This window comes from Aquarana catesbeiana, linkage group LG04 (genome assembly GCF_042186555.1).
Source record: "Aquarana catesbeiana isolate 2022-GZ linkage group LG04, ASM4218655v1, whole genome shotgun sequence".
In the NCBI taxonomy this organism is placed as follows: domain Eukaryota; kingdom Metazoa; phylum Chordata; class Amphibia; order Anura; family Ranidae; genus Aquarana; species Aquarana catesbeiana.
Window position 1 is genome coordinate 423,814,481 of NC_133327.1, and position 18,359 is coordinate 423,832,839.

At 42.9% G+C, this 18,359-nt stretch overlaps 1 protein-coding gene across 4 annotated transcripts in view; it reads right to left on the reverse strand.

Moving 5' to 3' along the window:
- The window catches only part of REPS1 (RALBP1 associated Eps domain containing 1), a 259,774-nt gene that overhangs the window by 54,620 nt on the left and 186,795 nt on the right, over positions 1-18,359 (reverse strand). For all 4 annotated transcript variants that reach the window (XM_073627386.1, XM_073627384.1, XM_073627387.1 and 1 more), the window contains exon 9: positions 16,615-16,733. In XM_073627386.1, coding sequence (XP_073483487.1) covers positions 16,615-16,733 — 119 coding nt within the window. The remainder of the gene's footprint in view (positions 1-16,614; positions 16,734-18,359) is intronic.

An 18,359-nucleotide genomic window follows, 5' to 3' on the forward strand; every position in this document is an offset into this window, starting at 1 on the left:
ATCTTCCTCTTTAGACCATAAGCTTGAAGAATCACTTGACGAAACCATTTGGAAATAGTAGATTTTGCTGCTGCCTGTCCTTTTTTAGGACATTCTGGCAAAACAAACAAAACATCTGTTTTGCGAATCTGCGCGGTCTCCTTTAAATAGACTTTGACCACTCTCGCTACATCAAGAGAATGTAGTGACTTCTCTTCCCTAGATCGAGGTTTTGGGAAAATGAAGGCAGAACAATATCCTGGTTTAAAATGAAAACCTGTCACTACCTTTGGTAGGAATTCAGGGCGAGGCCGCAATACCACCTTATCCTTATGAGTAATCAAATATGGCTCTTTACAAGAAAGAGCCACCAATTCCGATACCCTTCTGGCAGAGGATATGGCAACCAAAAAGATTATCTTTCTCGTCAAAAGAACCAAGGGAATATCCCGTATAGGCTCAAAAGGCTGTTTCTGTAAAGCCGATAAGACTAAATTCAAATCCCAAGGGTTCAGGGGTGTCCTGACGGGAGGATTAATCCGCGTTACCCCCTGAATAAAGTTACGAACCAGAGTGAGAAGCAAGAGGCCGTTGAAAAAATACTGATAAGGCCGAGACCAGGCCCTTGATAGTACTCAAGGCCAGCTTCATTTCCAGTCCCAGCTGCAGGAATTCAAGGATCCTACCTATGACATAGTTTCTGGGGTGCCAACCCCTGTATCCACACCAGGAGACATATGCCTTCCAGACTCTATAGTATATGACTCTGAAGGCCGACTTCCTAGCACTAACCAAAGTAGACACTACTGAAGGAGATAACCAACGGTGCTTTAGAATGTGGGTTTCAATAGCCAAACCGTTAAATTTAGCGCTTGTAAGGTAGGATGGAATAACGGACCTTGGGCGAGAACAGTTTGGCCACAGTGGCAGGGTCCAAGGGTCCCCTACCGCCATCTTTATGATCTCGGCAAACCAAGATCTTCTGGGCCACCAGAATCACCTTTTTCCCTTCCTGCTTGATCCTGTGAAGAAGGCGCAGAAGCCGCAGAACTGGAAGAAACGCATTAATATCAGTGAAAACTGATCCCATGGAAAGACCAAGACGTCTGTTCCGCATGCCAGCGGATCCCTTGTCCTTGACACAAAGTTATGGACTTTGTTGTTGAATCTGGACGTGAACAGATCCACGTCCGGAACACCCCATCTTTGACATATCGACAGAAAGATGTTTCCGGGAGAATGGTCCCTTCACCCTGACAATGGTTGGCGACTCAAGTAGTGCGCCTGCCAATTTTCTATGCCTGGAATGAAAATCGCCGATAGGCAAGGAATGTTGCTTTCTGCCCAGGATAGAACATGATTCACCTCCTTTTGGGCTGCACGACTCTCGTACCCCCTTGGTGATTGATGTAAGCCACAGCATTGTCGGATTGAATCCTGACAGGACAATTTCATAATCTGAGCGCACAGGCCTCTAGGGCCCGAATTTCTAGATTATTGATGGGTAAGGTCCTTTCTGACTTGGACCGCTTCCCCTTGACAGAAGCCTCTTCCAGGACTGCTCCCTAGCCTAGAAGGCTGGCATCCATTGTTACCACTTTCCAGGATACCAGTAGAAAGGATTTTCCCTGTTGAAGGTTGCTGGATATCAACCAATTGAGGCTCTGACGCACCTCGGGGGATAAGCGCATTGGAAAGTCCAAAGCCTGGATCTTCTTGTTCCAGGTCGATAGAATACGGTTTTGCAGCAGTCTTGAATGAAACTGCGCATAAGGAACGGCCTCAAAGGAGGCCACAATCTTCCCTAACAATTTAATGCACAGCCGAATGGAAGAATTTCTGTGTTTTGACAAGTCGAATCAGTTCTTTTATGGAGCTGATCCTTCCCTGGGGTAAGAATACCATCTTTTGAACGGTATCTATGATCAGCCCCAAGTACTGTAATCTCTTTGACGGTTTTAAGGAGGATTTTTTCTAGGTTGAGAATCCAGCCTAGGAATTCTAGGTAAGCTTACGGTTGAGATTAAACTTTGGTTTAGACAGGTGACTGACTGATCTACTTAAAGCAGATCGTATAGGTAGGCTAGATCTTAATCTGGCTAAAGGTGGAGCCAGGATCTTCGTGAACACTCGCGGTGCAGTGGCTAGACTGAACGGCAGAGCCACAAACTGAAAATGACGATTCTCTACGTTGAAGCGTAGAAACTTATGAGCGGGAAAAATTGGCACATGGAGATAGGCATCTTTGATATCAATCGATGCCAAGTATTCTCCTCCTCGTAGAATGGAGAAAACCGATCGGATTGACTCCATGCGAAAAATACAGATATTCAAGTGCCGGTTTAAATCCTTGAGATCTAAAATGGGTCTTACCTCCCTGTTTGGTTTTGGTACCGTGAAGAGGTTTGAATAAAACCCTGATCTCTGCTCTTCTGTGGGAACCTCTGATATCACTTTCTGAGACAAGAGATGATCCAGAGCCAGAAAGAGAGGCTTCCTTCTTCCTGAATCTTCGGGAACGTTTGATTTTAAAAAATGGGGAGATGGAAATTCTCGGAATTCTAGTTTGTAACCTAGAGAAATTGAGGAAGCCACCGATCTGTCCTGACAATGTTCCTGCCAGTTCTTTGAAAATTGTAGAAGCCTTCCCCCTACCCGAGCGAGCGGGGGCACCCCTTCATAAGGAGGCCTTAGTATTTTGCTTCGCGGGCTTCCTGCACCAAGTTCTCTTTTGGCCCTGGGACTGCCCCTGAGGCCGTCGAGACTGTCTGGAGGCCGATGCTCTCGGCACCGGAGAAGATGCACATTTAAAGGAAAAACATTTAAACTTCTTCTTTACTAGTAAAAGAGAACTTTTCCCATTAGGGTTTTCTGTGGTAAACCAACAGACCCAATCTTTACCCTTCACGGTGGGTTCCGTTAAACCTTCAGGAGCAGGGGATCCTAGAGGAAACCCACTATCCTGGACCTGCAATAGCACCCTGCCAGTAAACCTTTATGGCCTTACTACCAAAAAGTACTGGATCCCAGGGTCCAGCTCTCTAAAAAGAGAAGCATTCACAGGCAAAAACCTAGTTTGTTCGGATATGAGGTCCGGGTACCATTCAATCTAGCCAGAAGAGACACTTTGAATGGATCCGGTCAGCATGGCTAGCCCCAGCAAGAATTGCTCCAGAAGAGCTCAGCACAGCACATTTTTACTCGTGACCAACACCTTAGACACTGGCGAAAAAACTCCCAGTAGTGGGAGGAGTTATATAAGGAGTGCACTTTTTTGTCTTAGGGCGTGCCAGTGTCCATCACCTGGGAAATAGTAACTACTATGGCTCTGTGCCTCGTGATGTACGATAAGAACTATATATAAAATAATGTTTGGGGGTCCTAAGAAATTTTCGAGCAGAAAATACCGGTGGCGGCCCATCCATTAGGCCCCCTAATCTACATGCAGGGGGGGGGGGACCGCGCTGGAAGTATGAATTCCATTGTTGTGTTTTTTTTTGAAGCATGTGACTAGAGTTAGAGGCTCTAATAGGCTTAAAAAAAAAAAGGGGGTGCTTGGGCGCGGGGGGGGGGGGCGGGGTGATTTGTTTGCCCCCCCCCAAAAAAAAACACCCACCACCAGCCACCACTGGAAAATACTGATTTTAACTTGGAAGCAACAAGTGTCAGAAAAAAGCTTAGTCATAAAGAACTAAATATTACAATGTTTCCTTTTATCTTTCAGCGCTGAGCAACGTTGATAAGGCTCTGTTCACATCTGAGCGATCCGAATCGCCGCGATTCTGCCCAATGGCCCCCCGATCGGTGCAATTTTGCCGCGATTGTCGCCCGATGTAATGGTAAAATCACACAAACATAATCGCAGGACGCCTGTCGCCCACAATAAGTTTTTACTTTTTCGGGCGACAATTGCGGCAAAATTGCGCTGATCGAGGTGCCGTTGGAAGTGATAGCGATCGCACAGGCATCCCGTGATTTGCCGCCCGTGTTTCGGATCGCTCAGATGTGAACAGAGCCTAAACATTTGTTAGATGTTTTCTTTTTTGACAGCTGCGAGCGAACAGAGAATGGCGATTTTTTAACTATTTAATCGTGCAGTTCTAATGTACTCCAAGAAAAGGATTCTGCGGAGAGTACAAAAATCCTATTTTCCTTCGCATCTATTGTGGACCACAGAAGTCATTCACCTTTGGAATGTCCAAAAGCAATCCAACCGAGGGGTGGGCAACACAACACTAACAGTCTAAAGGAAAAAAAAAACAAAAAAAAAAACTGATAATTGTCTGCAGCTCAATAACCCCTGAAGGACCTTGCATGCAGTGCTGGCATCAGGCTTGAACATCCACCTGTTAGAACACTGACAATGCGTAAACAAAAAGTACCCAGTGGCAGCCTTGTAAGTCTGGGAAACTTAATTTACCATAAGCTTGCATAATGGTCTGTCTGAGCCACCTAGAGATAGTGAAAGGAGAAGCTGGTGCATCCTTACAGGGACCATTCAGGATGACAAAAAGGGCATCCGTCTTTCCACGACAGACTCTCTCTACCAAAACCACATCAGAGGAAATAAGGAAATGTTAATTTGGTAAACTGCAAACAGGCAGAAGAACAATGTCCTAGTTGAGGTGGAAGGCAGAAATTACCTAATTTGTCCCTATGCAATATAAGGCCACCAGTTCAGGCACTCGCTTACCTCACAAAGGTGATAGCTACCAGGAATACCGCCTTGTGAGTGAGGAATCTCTGTAATAAGCTCAAATAGTTTCTGAAATACAGAGGGATCCAGATTCAGATCCCTCGAAGTCACAGAGGAGCAAACAAGGGGTGCTACATGGGAGACTTCCTGTACACAAGGTCCTAATTATGTGAGAAGAGGCCACCAGTCTCTGAAAGAAGATAGAAAGAGCAGAATCCTAACTTTTTTGTGCTTACTGCCAAATGTTGGTCGAGACCCATCTGTAGGAAGGAGATAATTCGTCCAAAAAAGAATCCCCTGAGGTGGAACCCCTGAGACTCACAAAGTGAAGCATATCTACCACATCCCATGATAGACCTTGCAAGAAATAGACTTCCCAACTTTAAAGCTGAACTTTAGGCAAAATTTTCCTGTGTCCGCACTGCACAGGTTAACTGCTCGTTTTTATTCTAGGGGAGAGGACAGTGGAGATATATACTTACCTGATCCCCCCCCTGCGCAAGACCTATCCAGCACCTCTCCACGCTCCAGCAATTTTGAAAATGGACTGTTCCTGATGTTAGCATGCCAAGAGCACACACCATAGACCAGAACAGTCCACCGCTGGACCGTGGGGGAGACTGGTTTCCAGAGGATCGATGGATCAGGGGAGTATAAAAACTTTGTGCTCACCCATAGGAAAATAAGAGCTAGCACCGGCCCACTGAGTGGGGGGAAAAAAATAAGCACTGGCCCACTGGGTGGGGGGAAAAAAACTGCCCGGAGTTGGGCTTCAAACACTGTGGGAATCACAGGTTCAAAGATCTAACAATTCTATTGAGCCAGTATGGGTACCAATACACAATGTTCAATTTATTATATATTCTATAAAAAGAAATTACAAATTAGTACTTATTGGCCGGAAAACAAATATACTGATTGTATAGCATACATATATTATATCCCCTATATCAGATTCCCCTCCTAGAAGTAAACATATCTTGTGAACATAGAAATCAAATATCTCCAAAATGTTTCTATATCAGCAATAGAGGGATAGAAAGGACAGATTTCTTCTTGATGCATTTCATGGACAAGCCATTAAGATGTGTAATATAATTTACTAATGGAGTCACAATGATGTGCAAATGGTAGCACTGTGGTGCTGAATGGCACAATTGGAGACGGAATAAAAAGGAAGGGTGGATTTTTCCATTGTGCTGGAGAAAGGGGTCTGTGCCCTAAGATACCTTTATATGTCAATTGGTCAGACAAGGTATGAATTTAACAGAATATGTAAAAAGGAAATCAAAAATTCAAAACGAACGACAGATTGCAAAAGATAGTAGGACAAACCCCCAAAAATTCTTCAAATATATTAATAGTAAAAAGGTCAGGTCTGAGCATGTGGCACCTTTACAAAATAATCTAGAGTGGGTGACTGGGGACAAAGAGAAGGCTAATTTATTAAATACTTTCTTCAGCTCTGTGTATACAAAAGAGCATGGGGGAGCTCATGTCCATAATGGGGGTGGTATTGACACAGCCCTGAATGATCCACAATGGCTCAAAAGTGATATGGTCCAGAAATATTTAGACAGAATAAAGGTGGATAAAGCACCTGGACCTGATGGCATCCACCCACGGATCCTAAAAGAATTGAGCTCTGTAATTTCAAAGCCATTGTATCTAATTTTTAGGAACTCATTAATTACGGGAATAATACCACTGGATTGGCGCAGGGCAAACATGGTGCCTATATTTAAAAAGGGATCAAAGTCTTTACCAAGTAACTATAGACCTGTTAGTTTAACTTCTATAGTCGGGAAGATACTGGAGCGTTTAATAAAAAGATCACACAGACAAGTTCTTGCTGGAAAAAAACATTTTAACCACTTGCCGACCGCCTAACGCAGATATACTGCGGCAGAATGGCACGGGCAGGCAAAATCACATATCTGATACGGGATTTGCCTCCTGCGGGCGGGGGGCGCATCGCACCCCCCCGGTGCCCGAGGCGGTCGTCATCGTTAGGGGAACAATCCGTGCTGAGGGGGAGGCCACTCATTCATGGCCACCCCCTAGTGATCGCTCCCAACGAATGACAATCTTCCTCTGCTGCTGTAATGTAAACAGCGGCAGAGGAAGTGATGTCATCTCTCCTCGTGTCGGTCTTTCCGTTCCGGCGCCAAGGAGAGAAGTCATCCAAGTAAGTGCACCAACACTACACTAACCGTAGAACACTCTAGTCACACTTTTCACCCCCCGATCACCTCCTGTCACAGTGACACCAATAGCAGTTTTTTTTTTTTTTACTGATTACTGCATTGGTGTCATTTGTGACCGTTATAAGTGGTAGGGCAGATAGTGGTAGGCCCCTTTAGGTCTAGGGTACATCCCTAACCCCCCCCAAATAAAGGTTTAACCCCGCGATCCCCCCGTCGCCAGTGTCACTAAGCGATCGTTTTTACGCAGCATACACCTCCCTTAGTGGTATAGTATCTGAACAGATCAATATCTGATCAGATCTATACTAGCATCCCCAGCAGTTTAGGGTTCCCAAAAACGCAGTGTTAGCAGGATCAGCCCAGATACCTGCTAGCACCTGCGTTTTGCCCCTCCGCCCAGCCTAGCCCACCCAAGTGCAGTATCGATCGATCACTGTCACTTACAAAACACTAAACACACATAACTGCAGTGTTCGCAGAGTCAGGCCTGATCCCTGCGATCGCTAACAGTTTTTTGGTAGCGTTTTGATACAGTCGCTAACAGTCAGGAGCTTTATTACCTGTGAGTCTCACTAGTGTACCACTAAATTTAAAGCCCAAAATGGCAAATCGAAGGTACACTAGTGAAGAGGCCTACACGTTTCTGAGCATGACAGATAGTGAAGAGGAAGTCACTCATCTGTCAGATTCAGGCTCAGAATACGATCTTGTAGAGGACAGCGGCTCCATGACAGATGGCTCTGACGACGGAGTTGTGGTCCCTGCCAAGGTGAGGCGTACCAGACCCCGAACTACTTCTTCTGTCGTTGATATGCAAGAACTGCAGGTCCCTCGTATGGAGCAGAGCAGTACTAGCGCCGCTATTCCTTCTGGTGAACTGGCAAGCACCAGCGGCCTAGTACACCCTGGTCGTAGTCAATACAGCACTGCAGTATTACGTGGTGACGAGGCGAGTCCCATAAGTGCAGTTCAAGCTGGTGAAGTGGCAAGCACAAGTAGTGTCCCGCTGCGACCAAGAAAACGAACACAGTCCTTTGTGCCCATAGTGCCCTTCCTGCTGCATTCGCCAATCCTAACTGGGAACCCACCACTTCTGCAGCACCCGTACTTCACCTATTCACTGGCCAACTTGGCATTCAGGTGGAAACAGTTGATTTTACGTCACTTGATTTTTATTCCCCGTTTTTCAGAGCCGGTTAACACTGAGGCGACTGCCTCAGGCGGCCTGCACACGACAGCAGCGGCGACTTGCAAAACGACTTCTATATAGAAGTCAATGCAAGTCGCCCCCAAAGCCGTACAGTAACCCTTTTCTAAGTCGGAGCGACTTGCACCGCTGCTATTAGAACGATTCCATTGTACAGAACGGGACACGACTTGTCAGGCAGTTAAGTCGCCTGACAAGTCGTCCCAGTGTGAACTGGCTCTAACCAAAGATCTCTATAGATCTATTGTGGACCAAAGCAATTTGTACGATGGTCAACAAATCGCCACTATTCCCCAGTGCTCCCTTGCCAGAGATTGGAGACCAATTACGGTTTCCGAATTTAAGCTCTTTCTGGGCCTTTCCCTCAACATGGGCATAACTAAAAAGTGTGAGTTGCGGTCATATTGGTCCACTGACCCAATTCACCATATGCCCTTGTTCTCTGCCTCCATGACCAGGGCACGATATCAGCAGATCTTGCGGTTCATGCACTTTAATGACAATGAACTCTGTCATCCCCGTGGGGACCCTGGATACGATCGGCTCTACAAAATTCGGCCCCTCATAAACCACTTCAACCAATGTTTTGCAGACTTGTTTACTCCTCATCAAGTTGTCTGCGTTGACGAGTCCCTGATTAAGTTTTCTGGCCGCTCGTCATTCAAACAGTACCTTCCCAGCAAGCGTGCCAGATACAGGATCAAGATGTATAAGCTCTGTGACAGGACCACAGGCTATACATGTAGTTTTATGGTTTATGAGGGAAAAGATGGCCACGTAGAGCCGACAAACTGCCCTGACTATATAGGAAGCGCTGGCAAGATTGTGTGGGACATGGTGTCACCCTTATTCGTAAAGGGATACCACTTGTACGTGGACAATTATTACACGAGCGTGCCACTTTTAATCACTTGTTTGATCAGCAGATTGGAGCATGTGGCACCGTGCAACTTAATCGCCGGGGCTTTCCCCAGCGGCTTGTACATTCCCGTCTTAGGCTAGAGAGCCTGCTTCAAGTATAATAACTTGCTCGCTATGAAGTGGAGGGATAATAAGAATGTTTTTTGTTCTTACCTCCCTTCATTCAGACACGGCGGTCGGTGTTGGAGAAACCCCTCTCTGTCCACGAATATAACCAAAATATGGGAGGGGTGGACCTCAACGACCAGTTGTTGGCGCCGTACCTAGTTGCCCGTAAGGCCAGACGCTGGTACAAGAAAGCGTCCGTTTATTTATTTCAATTGGCTTTGCTGAACGCTCATGTGCTGTACAGAGCTTCAGGAGGGACTGGATCCTTCCTTAAATTTCAGGAAGAGATCGTCAGAGCCCTTCTGTTTCCAGACAGCGCCCCACCTCACCTTCCCCAACCAAATGCAGTAAGCCGGCTGCATGAGAGGCATTTTCTTTATGTCCTCCCGAGTACCCCTACCCAACGAACCCCCCAAAAAAGATGTTGTGTCTGCAGCAAGCGCGGATATAGGCGTGACACTCGCTATTATTGTCCCTCCTGTCCTGACAATCCTGGTCCTTGTATTGGTGAATACTTTGAATGCTACCATACACTAGTTGAATATTAGCGTACGGTACAGCACTGCACAGACTAGGCACACTTTCACAGGGTCTCCCAAGATGCCATCGCATTTTGATAGACCCGAACCTGGAACGGGTTACAGTTACAAAAAAAAGTGTAAAAAACAAAATAAAATTAAAAAAAAAAACAAAAATGGTTGTCGTTTTATTGTTCTCTCTCTATTGTTCTGCTTTTTTTACTGTATTCTATTCTGCAATGTTTTATTGTTATTATGTTTTATCATGTTTGCTTTTCAGGTATGCAATTTTTTTTATACTTTACTGTGTTTTATTGTTAAACTTTTTTTGTTTTCAGGTACGTCATTCAGCTGCAGAGCGGATTTATTTATCTTGGCAGCAACAGCGTTTGCTCCCACGATACATAAAGTCGTGACTCCAGCGCTGTTCTGTTGGGAGGCGATTTCACCCCCACAGTTAAAAAAAAAAAAAAAAAAAAGAGCATATATGCCGAAGCATGGGGGCAGCGGGGGCGGAGGAGCGATTTGCTCCTACCTTTTGCGGGTGGATGCCCCCATGCTTCGGCATATATATATTTTAGGCACAGGTTGCGTTAAAAAATTTTTTATCTTTTACTTTTTTTTGTATTTGCTTTGCAGGTATGGTAAGTCTTACTGTTATACTGTAATCTTACTTTGTTTTATTGTTAACCATCATTTGCTTAGCAGGTACACCATTCAGTTGCAGTGCGGATTTATTTATCTTGACAGCAACAGCGTTTGCTCCCATGATACATAAAGCCGTGACTCCAGTGCTGTAGGAGGTGATTTCACCACCACAGTTAAAAAAAAAAGAGCACATATGCCGAAGCATGGGGGCAACAGGGGCGGAGGAGCGATTTGCTCCTACCATTTGGGGCGGATGCCCCCATGCTTCGGCATATATGCTTTTTTTTTTTTAACTGTGGTGGTGAAATCATATATAATATGTGCACCGTATATAAACGGCGCATGTATGCCCATAATAGGATCAATCTCTTTTTTGTTCAGCCTACAGGTACTGGTATGTTGCTGGACTTTGAGTGGTTATACCAGAATGATGTCTGAAGGTTTAGGTTTCATCTTTGTATCATTCTTTTCAGCCAGCGGTCGGCTTTCATGTAAAAGCAATCCTAGCAGCTAATAAGCCTCTAGACTGCTTTTACAAGCAGTGGGAGGGAATTCCCCCCCCCCACCATCTTCCATGTGACAACTTCCAAAAAAAAAAAGTTTGTCATTTTCCCGCAACTTGTGGCAAAATATAAAATATTCCATGGACTCAACATGCCTCTCAACAATTTTCTTGGGGTGTCTACTTTCCAAAATGGGGTCATGGGGGGGGCGAGGGTGTTGTACTGCCCTGCCATTTTAGCACCTAAGAAATATGTTAGGCAGTCAAACTAAAAGCTATGTAAATTCTAAATGTACCCTAGTTTGTAGACGCTATAACTTTTGCACAAACCAATAAATATACACTTGACATTTTTTTTTTACCAAAGACATGTGGAGGAATACATTTTGGCCTAAATGTATGACTAAAATTGAGTTTATTGGATTTTTTTTTATAACAAAAAGAAAAAAAATCTTTTTTTTTCAAAATTTTCAGTATTTTCCGTTTATAGCACAAAAAATAAAAACCGCAGAGGTGATCAAATACCATCAAAAGAAAGCTCTATTTGTGGGAAAAAAAGGACGCAAATTTCATTTGAGTACAGCATTGCATGACCGCGCAATTAGCATTTAAAGCGACGCAGTGCCAAATTGTAAAAAGAGCTCTGGTCAGGAAGGGGGTAAATCCTTCCGGGGTTGAAGTGGTTAAGCAACAGCAGCATGGATTTATGAAAGACAGGAGTTGTCAGACAAACCTTATTTCTTTTTATGAAGAGGTAAGTAAAACCTTGGACAGAGGGGTAGCTGTGGACGTGGTATACTTGTATTCTGCAAAAGCGTTTGACACAGTTCCCCACACGTGGCTCATGTGTAAGGTAAAGTCTACAGGCTTGGAAATATCAGTTTGTAAATGGATAGAAAACTGGCTAAAAGACAGAATTCAGAGAGTAGTGGTCAATGATTCTTACTCTGAATGGTCTAAGGTTATCAGTGGTGTAACCCAAGGTTCAGTGCTGGGACCCTTACTTTTTAATATCTTTATAAATGATATTAGGTCTGGGATTAAAAGTAACATTTCAGTCTTTGCAGATGACACCAAGCTGTGCAGTAGAATAACGTCCTTACAAGATGTTTCCAATTTACAAGCCGACCTCAATGCACTGTCTAATTGGGTGACTATGTGGCAGATGAGGTTTAATGTTGATAAATGTAAAGTTATGCACTTGGGGGCTAAGAATATGCATGCATCATACATGCTAGGGGGAGTACAACTGGGGGAATCCGTGGTGGAGAAAGATCTGGGGGTTTTGGTAGATCATAAGCTCAATAATAGCATGCAATGCCAAGCTGCGGTTTACAAAGCGAGCAAAGACCTTTCTTGTATTGAGAGGTATGGACTCCAGAGAGAGAGAGAGAAAAATGTTTCCCCTGTTTAAATCATTAGTAAGACCTCACCCGGAATATGCAGTTCAGTTTTGGGCACCAGTTCTTCTCAAAAAGGATATCAGGGAACTGGAGAAAGTGCAGAGAAGGGCAACCAAACTGATAAGAGGCATGGAGGAGCTCAGCTACGAGGAAAGAGTAGAGGAACTGAATTTATTCACTCTTGAGAAGAGGAGAATAAGGTGGGATATGATCAACATGTTCAAATATATAAGGGGTCCATATAGTGAACTTGGTGTTGAGTTATTCTCTTTACGGTCAACCCAGAGGACACGGGAGCACTCTTTACGTCTAGAGGAAAAAAGATTTCATCTCCAAATACGGAAAGGTTTCTTCACAGTAAGAGCTGTGAAAATGTGGAATAGACTCCCGCCAGAGGTGGTTCTGACCAGCTCAGTAGATTGCTTTAAGAAAGGCCTGGATACTTTCCTAAATGTACATAATATAACTGGGTACTAACATTTATAGGTAAAGTTGATCCAGGGAAAATCTCCTTGCCTCTTGGGGGATCAGGAAGGAATTTTTTCCCCTGCTGTAGCAAATTGGAGCACGCTCTGCTGAGGTTTTTTTCCTTCCTCTGGATCAACTGTGGGTATAAAATTGGGTATTTTGGATTGTACGATATTTTTTAAATTTTATTTATTGTTTTTAAGGTTGAACTGGATGGACTTGTGTCTTTTCAACCTATGAAACTATGCTTTAGAAGAAAAACTTTACTCTTTATATTGGTGTTGTATTGACAACCTAGGTAGCTAAGATTATGCTCCTGTTTACACATTGCCATATAGAAAGGACCCAAGACCTGAGCGATCAGTGGTCCTTGATCGTCCTGTTCTCGGTAAAGAGCTGGCAGGGGCACCAATGCTGCAGCTATCTAGGTGAGCATAAATGTATTTTTGTAAACCCAAATTTCTCTTAAGGTGGGGCAAAGCCAGATTCACAGTGGGGGTTGACTACTGTACAAAATCCTCCCCAAAAAAGGTAGAAGGCACTTTTATTAGGGTGTTTGTCCAATCTCTGTGGAGAAAGTTGAAAAAGCTCCCAGGAGACAGTGCGTCGCCGGATACGACACAGATATCCACGGGTGGAAGAAGGCAGAAGAGAAGAGGCACATGGTATGAGGCAATACTTCAGGTACCAATGAAACTGACAACTAGTAGCAGATGAGGGTCAGTTGGAGGTGACAACATTAATTGAAGGGGCAACAGAAACAGACCAGGACAGGGCAAGGGGAATAATGCCAGCAGCTCTGGACCTGGCTAACTTTTACCAGAACAGAGTTTGGAAGGCACCCAATGCAAAACATGTTGCCCAATGGTCATTTTCAGGCTGTCCTAGGCTTATCATCCAGTTAAGGGTCTGGATGCAGCACTACAAAGGCCAGGCTGAGAACAGTAATCCTGGATAGCTGCAAATGGTGAGACCAACTCTTACAGTGATGTGAAGAGAAGTCTTGACTGAAGCAAAAAGTTGAAGATGTCCATCATCCTAGGAAGGTAGTAGGAAGAGTAATTGTGTGCTGGCCTACAGTTTTTGTTCTTTTTTTGCAGCTGATAAGGCCTTTGATGGAATTTTATTTCAGGCTTTTTGCCTTTATTTTCTCCAAGTGATCTTGTCATTAAAACAATTCTCCTACAGTGACAAAGGGGGCAGCATTGTTACGGTTAGGACAGGAAGTATGTTAGGACTGGTCATCCATAATAAAAGGTGTTCTGTAGTCTACAGAGAGCTGGAAATAATGTTAATCAATAACAGGAGAGGCAGAGAGCACTGGAGAGAGAAAGCCCACAATATATCAGGTAGGAACAACCGGTATTTTTTTTTGCACATATTGAAAAGATATGGCAAAACACTTTTAGTTGTATATTTAACAGAACAATAATGAGCAAATAAGAGAAGTTTATTGTAGGGTTTACATTTACCAAAAAACATTTTGCAAAGCACTTTAACTGCTTCCTGTCCAATTCCAAATGAAATACTATACAGGATCCTTAGAAAATCATAGTTTTCACTTTGACAGGAAGAGTGCACTCTTTGAAATCATCCGCAACCTTGGGTACTGTAAAAGAAGGTCAGGAATTTATCTGTGTGGCTGTATGACCATGTGGTTTACCATGACTAGCCAATCATGGAGTTAAGATGCTAAAAATTATGTTACTTTGTTACGATTACAAATATTCCCCTTGCCTGCAGCATTCCATCTTCTCTCTCGCTGACGCAGAAGAACAATTTCACAGGCAAAACAGTTTAAATTTAATATTAATCCTTTTTTTTTTTTTTTTGCCTGGCTCTGATTCCTGTTATGGTGGTCACTGTTAAATAGTGGAGGAGGACAGCAATGAGCTTATCAATCTGTATACCATGGAGACCCCCCTAGATCTTATTGCCGGTTATTCCCAAACTATAAGCCAAAAAAAAAAAAAAAAATACAACATAAAAGCACACCATTAACTCAAGGCTCTCTATAATCAGAAGTATTAGTTCAAAAAAGTGAGGTGCTTTTTGAAAGGCCATGTAATCAGGATAAGTAGGGGAAAATACTTTGCTGAAAACATTTTAAATAATACAAAAAACAAAATAAAATAATAATTAAGCTAAAAAGTGTGTTTCAATTACTTGAAGTTACCTTTTTGTCAGCTTAAAATAAAATGCAGTCATTAAAACAATCTACCAAAAAACCCCAGATATCCTTAAAGTGGGGTGTGAAAAGTAAAGACGCATAGAGGGTTACTGTTACAAAAATGACTAATATTAAAAACTGCAAACTTTAGGGGGGGGGGGGGGGGGGGATGAAACTAGAAAAGAAAAAAAAAATCCCAAAAGTAGAGCTTTTCAAGTCGGTCCTCAATAGAGATGTATAGTATACCACTAACATACTGTATTTTACAGGTCTAATCAGCACACAACCAATGAGACAAGTGCCCATGGAACTTTACTTAGTTTTACAAACAAGGCCTGGTACACTCTCAAACCGTGAGAAGAGCATCGATTTAATGCTGCATATACGCAATTTTTACAGCAATGCGTGGCTTGCCTTATCAAAACCACTAGAAGACACAAACATTTCATAAAGCCCCATATAACCATCACAATAATATTACTACAGCTTAGAACAGCAAATAACCACAAAAGCATCACCATACTGCAGAAAAATACATTGATGTATTCTGTATTGTGTCTGTAACCATCTAACAATGGAACTGGTGCTGTAATATCATTAGCTGCTCAATTCCTTTAGGGCTGGTTCCCACCAGATGCAGTCCAGTGCATTTTTCTTCTGCATCAAAAATGCATAGACAGTATTGAACATGGATTCAAATGGCCCTAGTTCACACCAATGCAGTGTGTTCTAGTGCAGTTAACAAATGTAGATCATGTTGCATTTCTTCTGTATGGAATGTGATAAAATGATTCAGAAATGTACCGTAATGCGCATTTCCTTAATTGAGATGAGGAAAGAAAAAAAAGGGGGGGGGGGGGAATGCAGCAAAAAGCATCAAAAACGCACTGAAATGAAAAAAAAAAAAAATGAATGCAGACACGCATCCAGACCGCAGAAATTGTAATGTGAACAGGCCCTTACAACGGAGGCCTAACAAAGCCTAACCTCAACTGCAAGTGGCAACAAGATTTTTGTTCTACAACAGAGGGCTACAATATTCGAAGTGATTGTGTTATGGAAGTTAACATCTCTAATTTCTTGAAAGCACATATTCATTTTTATCTAAGGCTTGGTAGCTTCTGCATGATTGTTCTTACAAGGATATCAAATCTACAAACTGAAATTTTGTGGTTGTAAAGGCTAAAGTTTATTTTGACCCTAAAGCAGATTTCCATGTTTCCTGTCACTTTAAGTAATTTTTTTGGACCAAGTTGGTCCAAAGGAACCATTTCCTTCTCTAACTGCTGCGGTATCTCCAAGCACTATATAAACTGAACGTAGCTTCAGCTACATACAGTACACAGTGCTGGGTTCTGGCTGTGACACTGCCTTACCATCTCACACCTGGAACAATGCATAGACGGTCTAAGCGGCCAAACTAGAAACTGTTAGTGCAGTCAAAATGTTAAAAACTGATTCACACATCTGCCGATGGGAAAATCATGCAAAATCATGCACGTTCCCGACCAACAAAGAAATGCTCTGTACTTTAGCAGTTGTATGGGGGTGCCATAAATTCTTAATAGACCCCTCACACACGGAAACTACGCCACAGTACCATGCGATTCAGTACACTGCGATTTTACAAAAAGGGTTGGGGAACTTTCATGCATTTCTGCAGGAAGGGCAGCCTACTAACACTGGGCTGCCTACATGCACTACACAGCCTGCAGTGATGTGAACAGAGCCATATATTGTTTAGAAAAAAACATTTGGGGGAGGGGAGTCACATTAAAGCCTCTTACCTCACTACTTTGGTTCATTTCAGGCCAGGTCTGATTCAAAGATGGCATTGAGGGAGATTTACTAGGAGGTGGTTCTGCAGGAGAACTTGTAAATCCTACATCACTGGACTCATCTCCAGCTAAGAAAAAAAAAAAAAAAAACACAGCACTTAATTCCAATCTTTGATACAGTCAACATTGCCCTTAAAATACACAATTTGCTATGTATAGAGAACATATTCCATAAACCCTGGTCCTTGGGGTTTGGTAATCCCTTCACATAATCACAAGTGAAAGAGCAAGTGTAGGACCACAGCTGTGAGATCTGGAAATGTGTATAGCATGGCTTATTAATGTTCCCCGATTATCAGTTTGAGGAAAAACTGCATTAAACAAACACAAAATAAAAATTTAAAGGTAAACCTACAATGAGAGAAAATATGGATGCCATTGTGACCTTTTTTTAAATGCTAGTAACAATGTTATATTGCTAATTTAATGGAAATACTCTGAATTATTAAAGCACTATAAGCAAAACTTATTATTTTTATTTTGGATAGAGTAAATTTGCCTTTAGTTATACTTTAGCCTACAACAAATATGGAATGTTTTACTTAAGTTAGGGTCGGTGATTTAAAAAGTACCCAAGCTGTTGGATCAGAAGCACAGCTAGGCAAGTAATATCTTCTGAAGTGGATGTCGGCAGTAGGAACCTCTATTCCCCTGTGCAAAGCCCAAGCACATTCTGAGTGTGTGACCCCACAAGATACAATTCTTCACAAAGATTGCATGTATGTACGTATGTAGTTGTCCATACAGTACAAAATATGGACATTTACACAATGTTGCACTCCATCCTTTAGGACTAGTATGGGACCTGGTGACATGTTAAAACCAAGCCCCCTTTATATATAAATATTTTGACACTCGATGAGAAAAAGGGCCCTTAAAGGGGTTGTAAACCCTCGTGTTTTTTCACCTTAATGCATCTTATGGGGACGAGTCCGGCATTCGTGTCTGTGGATGCAAATGCTGTATTCGGGAGCATGCCTGCAAGGTAACCCCCTCGGGAGAGCGTTTCTCCTAGGGGTTATCTGATGCGGAGAGGAGCTGCGAGAGCTGCCGGGGGACCCCAGAAGAGGATGTTCGGGGCCACTCTGTGCAAAATTAGCTGCACAGTGGAGGCAAGTATGACATGTTTGTTATTTAAAAAAAATAAAAAACGATCCTCTACAATCACTTTAAAACCGATGTAAAAGTTGATTCTTCATACCCCATTAAAGTAGCGGAGTAAAGTACCTACAAACATTAAAATGTTAAAGTAGAACTATAGGCAAACTTTTTTTCTCTTTTTGGATAGAGTAAGGGAGGGTTAAAACCCCTGTAAGATTTATTTTTGCCATCTTCGTCCCATTCGGGAGATTTACCTTCAATTCCTGTCCCATAGCCAAACAGGAAGTGAGAGGAAATCCCTGCCATTATGGTAATCTCTTGGGGACCCCCAGGTCACCAGAATTAGTGTTAGAAGATTGGAAGATTTCCCCTCTATTACCTTTCTGGGGACAACCCAAAATTTGTGATTTTCTTATACTTACAAAGATGGTAAACAAGACAAAATAGAGAGGGTCGAATCTCCCTAATGGGGGCACAAACAGCAAAAAAAACCTGAAGGTGATCCATCTTCCCCTCTATCGGAAAAAAAAAACCCAAAAAAACAAAAAAAAAAAAAAACACACCACACGTTTTGCCTTTAGTTGTACTTTAAA